Source organism: Limulus polyphemus, unplaced genomic scaffold, assembly GCF_000517525.1.
Source record: "Limulus polyphemus unplaced genomic scaffold, Limulus_polyphemus-2.1.2 Scaffold143, whole genome shotgun sequence".
NCBI classification, from domain to species: Eukaryota; Metazoa; Arthropoda; class Merostomata; order Xiphosura; family Limulidae; genus Limulus; species Limulus polyphemus.
Window position 1 is genome coordinate 931,072 of NW_013665753.1, and position 4,920 is coordinate 935,991.

Below are 4,920 nucleotides of genomic sequence, written 5' to 3' on the forward strand. Positions count from 1 at the left end.
AACACTACACAATTAACTGTTTGAATTGTGTTCACCTTAGAGACTCAAACACTGGATTTTAGCATTATAAGCTCCGAAGTTTACCATTTAGCCAAGGAAAGACAAGTAATAAGAGAAAACAATAACACAGGGACAGTATTTAGAATTCTGGATTAGGTAATTTATGAAACATTGGGCAAGAAAAACATTGCCAATCCTTTGCAGCTTACTCAGGATATATATATATATATGGAATGTCACGTCCAATAATTGATCGACATATCCCGGAAAATGTTTTCGGTATACAAACTCAGTTTCTCTAAACATAAGTCAGCTTATGTGTATGTAACATGCTCTAGATTTTAATTTTCGTTGTTTACCGACTACCATGTTTTTGGCAAAAACATTAGAATAGGAGTAGGGCTGGAAGTCTATGAGGACTGGTTTTGGCCTCTGTTCTTGAAGTGGAAGGCATTTTAGACCTTTTGCTGAGGGTGTCTTTAGCTTATTGGAAAACTAGATAATTAAACATAGTATAAAACTATGTAATTCTACGTAATCTAGGTCTTTGTATTTATCTGTTGATACAAGCAAATATTTACTATTCAACGCAGCGATATTTCTTTTTAAAAATGTGACGATTTTTGATTGTTCTATACAGTGGCTTTGCATTCTTATTCCATCGTGATAATTTAATGACACACAACTCGCCTTTATGAAAATAGTTTCTAATAACACTTGTGTGATTTACTAATCTTTCTTGAGTATTGATTGTAACTAATGTTGACTAATAGTTTTACAAATTAATATAGAGTAGATCGAGAAGGATATTTCACGATTAAATAAGATTTTTTTACTTTAATTTCAAAGCTTCATAAAACAAACTCAGTTCTGATTAATTTTTATTTGATTTAATAAATTATAAGTGACTTATTCACGGAAACCAGTCAAGAGTCTGAGGGTATTGAAAAAAACAATTAAAACTTCTATAGTGGCCTCACCAAAGAACAAACGAAAGCACACCACCTGTTTATCTTTTCCTGATAGAATTAAAGCCAACGAGCATATGGCCGATTCTCGATAGTATATTCTTTGACTTAGTTTCCAGATGATTCTGTAATGAAGTAATATTTTGCGTGGGTTGCTTATCATTTTAGAATAATATAAGAATATATAAAAAGTATAAAATGTTTTTTTCCTAATCTGTAAGGTTTTGCTTATTAACTTTATTAGTCCAGCGGATAAGTTCAGAATTGTTCAAATCTGGATAGAAGCATGAAATTTGGTACATTTGTAGTTTTTCATATGAACATATATATATAAATCAAGACCCATTTGAGATTCTGCTTATAAAAACCTTAATTTTATTTTTAATAATGAATATGTCATTTATTTTCAGTTTCAAATATTTAAAATAGTTTATTCAACATGTTCAAGTTATTTGATAACGATTTAGGAGACTTTAAATTGCGTTCGAATTCCTAACGTCTGTAGAGCTGGCCTTGGCTGATTGAAATTTCACTTATCTGAGTTCACCGTCTAAGTCATAGTAAAACATCACATCATATGTATTACTGAAAAAAAAATTATGATTTTATTGCTTGGTAGATTATGACATTATTAAAAGATCGATGTATGTAGCTATACACGAATACGTTTGTGTATACTTTTATCGCGTGAAAATGAATGTTGACTACAAGAAGTTTAGCTAATTGTTTTTTAAAACACGATATGCAAGTAAACATGGGCAAGTACTTTTTTCAAGATGAATTCAACTTATGTACTACTTAAAAAAACAGTCCCTATATATACTAATATGTACTTAACGTATGAATAGAAAACACTTAATCAACTTGTACAAACGGATACATAATTCTCTGACTACATGTATATAGACTCATTTCTAGAAATCAAGCCTCTTACAAAAACATGAACTACTCCTGGTGACAAGTTGCAGCACAGTAGACGGGAAGCATATAGTTTCACTGAAAACATGAACTTCTCCTGGTGACAGTTTACAGCACAGTAGAAGGGAAGCATACATATTCACTAAATCTGAAAATTTAAACGAAGGTGCTATCTCATCGTCTCTTCAATATAAGATGATAATTCAGCCAGAGCAATACCTTCTGCCCACTCATGTCCTCCTTAACTTATATCCTCTTTTGTCCTCTTGCTCTGTTGTACAAGTCTACCAAACATTTGTCGTGGTAGAATGCATCTAATTCATGCATATCACCTGGAACTAGTTTTCCCATCAGACATTTTGAGAGATTTCTGGATATAGTCTCGTATCCAGAACCATAACTTTGCCTTGTACTGTTTGCTGGACATACAAGTTTCTCATCAGTCTGTTTTCTGGCAGAGAGCACAAAGAGTCCCGTTTGTAACCTAGCAAGGTCCTTCCTGGTTGGTGCTCAGTTGTAGGTTTTCATTGTTGCTCTGTAAGGACATTTTCTTTGTCTACAAGCCTCAACATGGTCTTGTCTACAGACTTCTACGGTATATCTACACCATCACCACAACCAGATTTTACAGCTTCACCTTGGTTTCTGTAAAAAAACACAAGCACATAAAATAACTAGACGCCTGTAACTGTTGTCAGCAGCAGTTATAAAGCTTCACCATTTATGTTATGGATTTGTTTGTTATATTGTATGAAATTCACATATATATGGGCAATCCTTTCTTTAACACATCTGTCATGAAAGGTTTGTCCATGAAACTGGGATGCGGATAAATGAGGTGCAGATTAGCCAAGTTCTGATGTATTTATTCATGAGCATAGTTATAACAAAGATACCAGATCCCTTAGATAAACTTTCTTAAATATTTCAACCTAAGAAATAAGAATTAAATGTTATTTAACCAGATATATTCAAAATAGTAAGGAGATATGGTAGGCAAATTCATCCAGCCAAATAGTTCAAAAGAAAATATGAGAATAAAGACACAAATACCAAACAAGTAAGAAATATTTTATAATTACTAGAACCTTGGTTTGGATTGTTTTGAACTTCGCGCAAAGCCACACGAAGGCTATCTGCGCTAGCGTCCATAATTTAGCAGTGATACTAGGTAGCTAGTCAACACCACCCACCGCCAGCCCTTGACCTATTCTTTTACCAGTGAATAGTAGGATTAACCGTAACATTATAATGCCCCACAGCTGAAAGGGCGAGCATGTTCGGTGACGGAGATTCGAACCCGTGACCCTCAGATTACGAGTCAAGCGCCTTAACCACCAGGTTATGGCAGGCCCTACTAGAACCTTCATAAAAAAGTCCAAAGAAGATAGAACTCGCTGCCTATGTCTGTGTTTGAAATGCTGTGTGAAAGTAATGTATGATATGATTCTAGGTGTAACTTTCCACATTTAATAGTTATGAGTCTACCCATATTCTTAGATATCGTAATTACAAAAAAATAGTTTTAAATATTTTAGTTTAACAGTCATGTTTCTAACGTACAACCTGTTGGTTGTGGTTTTTTTCAGTTTGCTCGTTATAGTTTTAAAAGTGTATCAGTCATCTAAAGAAATAACCCTGTTTAATCTATAACTGTTTTGCAGGTTTATGCTGTCATAATCAGCCATCCTAACAATGGAGAGCTTTCTCCAGCCGCTGTATCCTACACGTGCGGTTTCTACAACATTCCTGTGATTGGGATTAGTTCCAGGGATAGTTCTTTGTCTGACAAGGTAAACCAATCAGACTTAGACATCTAGACCAATAGATCCAAACACCAAGATACCATTTCTATAAGCTATTTTTAGATGTCGATATTATTTAAATGAAAACATTTACATAATTTTGCAATAAAGCAATTCATACATAATTCATATTGAATGTTGTATATGCATTTAATTTAAAAAGGAACCCATTAATAACTAGAAATGTACTTTTATTAATAAAATTACTATCTAATCAGATGTAAGGAGTACACATTTAAGGAAAAGATGTATAGAAAATAGCTAGTCAGCTTTAAAACATCATGCACTTACACATGTTAATACTAAAAAGTAGTTACAACTGTTCTGTTCCACAGTGGGTCAGCGCTAAGCTTACAGATTTACAATGCTAAAATTCAAGGTTTGATTCCTTGTAATGGACAGAGCGCAGATAGACTATTGTGTAGCGTTGTACTAAAACAAACAAACAATAAAACTGTCCTTTCACTAAGTTACAATTCAGCTATGATGGCTGTAAATAGGAAGCAAAACTTAGGGAAAGTGGCGAAGTTAGTCAGAGATTCTCCGTCGGATAGGAACTATGGGGACGTGTTTTCTACGGAATATTTTCACTGTTAGAGTGGTAATGTGGTTCAAGATATGATTAAAATCATGGTAACGTCTTAGTTCCTTTACCTTACCTTTACGAATCTTTATAACCAGCTACCAAATCCATTTTATAATGAGCTATTGTTTTGTATCGAAAAGTTAATTCAAGTTGAGGAAATCTTAAACTTATATCAGGCAGGTGGCAGCACTGCCTATGTAGTGATGGCAGGAGTTGTTTATCGAAATGGTATTTTAAATATCTCTTCAATAGGTCATCAGAACTTTACAATACTATACAGTATTTCCTTTTATAACAAAATCTATATAATGACCGACTCACAAGGTTCTGCGAATGTCTGTAAATATCATAGCAAAAAGTTTGAACTTCTTGTTCTTCATCTTTCTTCTGCTTCTTTTTTGTTACATGATAATTCAAAAACCAGTACAATGGCGTCAACCAATTTCACTGAGGTGACATAGTTTCAAACGGAGTATCCGCTTTTATAAGTATTATTAATAACTAGTAGTAATTAAAAAAATATAATTCTAGTGTAAACGATGTTATCATTACCCCCTTGAAGTCAGATTTCTTACACAAATTTGGTGTTCCTTTAAAAAGCTTAAGTACAGGGTGAAAGAAGAACTACCAGCCAATAATAGAT

The 4,920-nt window shown here is 33.5% G+C and overlaps 1 protein-coding gene across 1 annotated transcript in view; it reads left to right on the forward strand.

The window, feature by feature from the left end:
• LOC106474928 (glutamate [NMDA] receptor subunit 1-like) overlaps positions 1–4,920 on the forward strand; it is a 92,523-nt gene that overhangs the window by 36,565 nt on the left and 51,038 nt on the right. Inside the window, exon 3 of the mRNA XM_013935630.2 lies at positions 3,551–3,679. Coding sequence (XP_013791084.2) covers positions 3,551–3,679 — 129 coding nt within the window. The remainder of the gene's footprint in view (positions 1–3,550; positions 3,680–4,920) is intronic.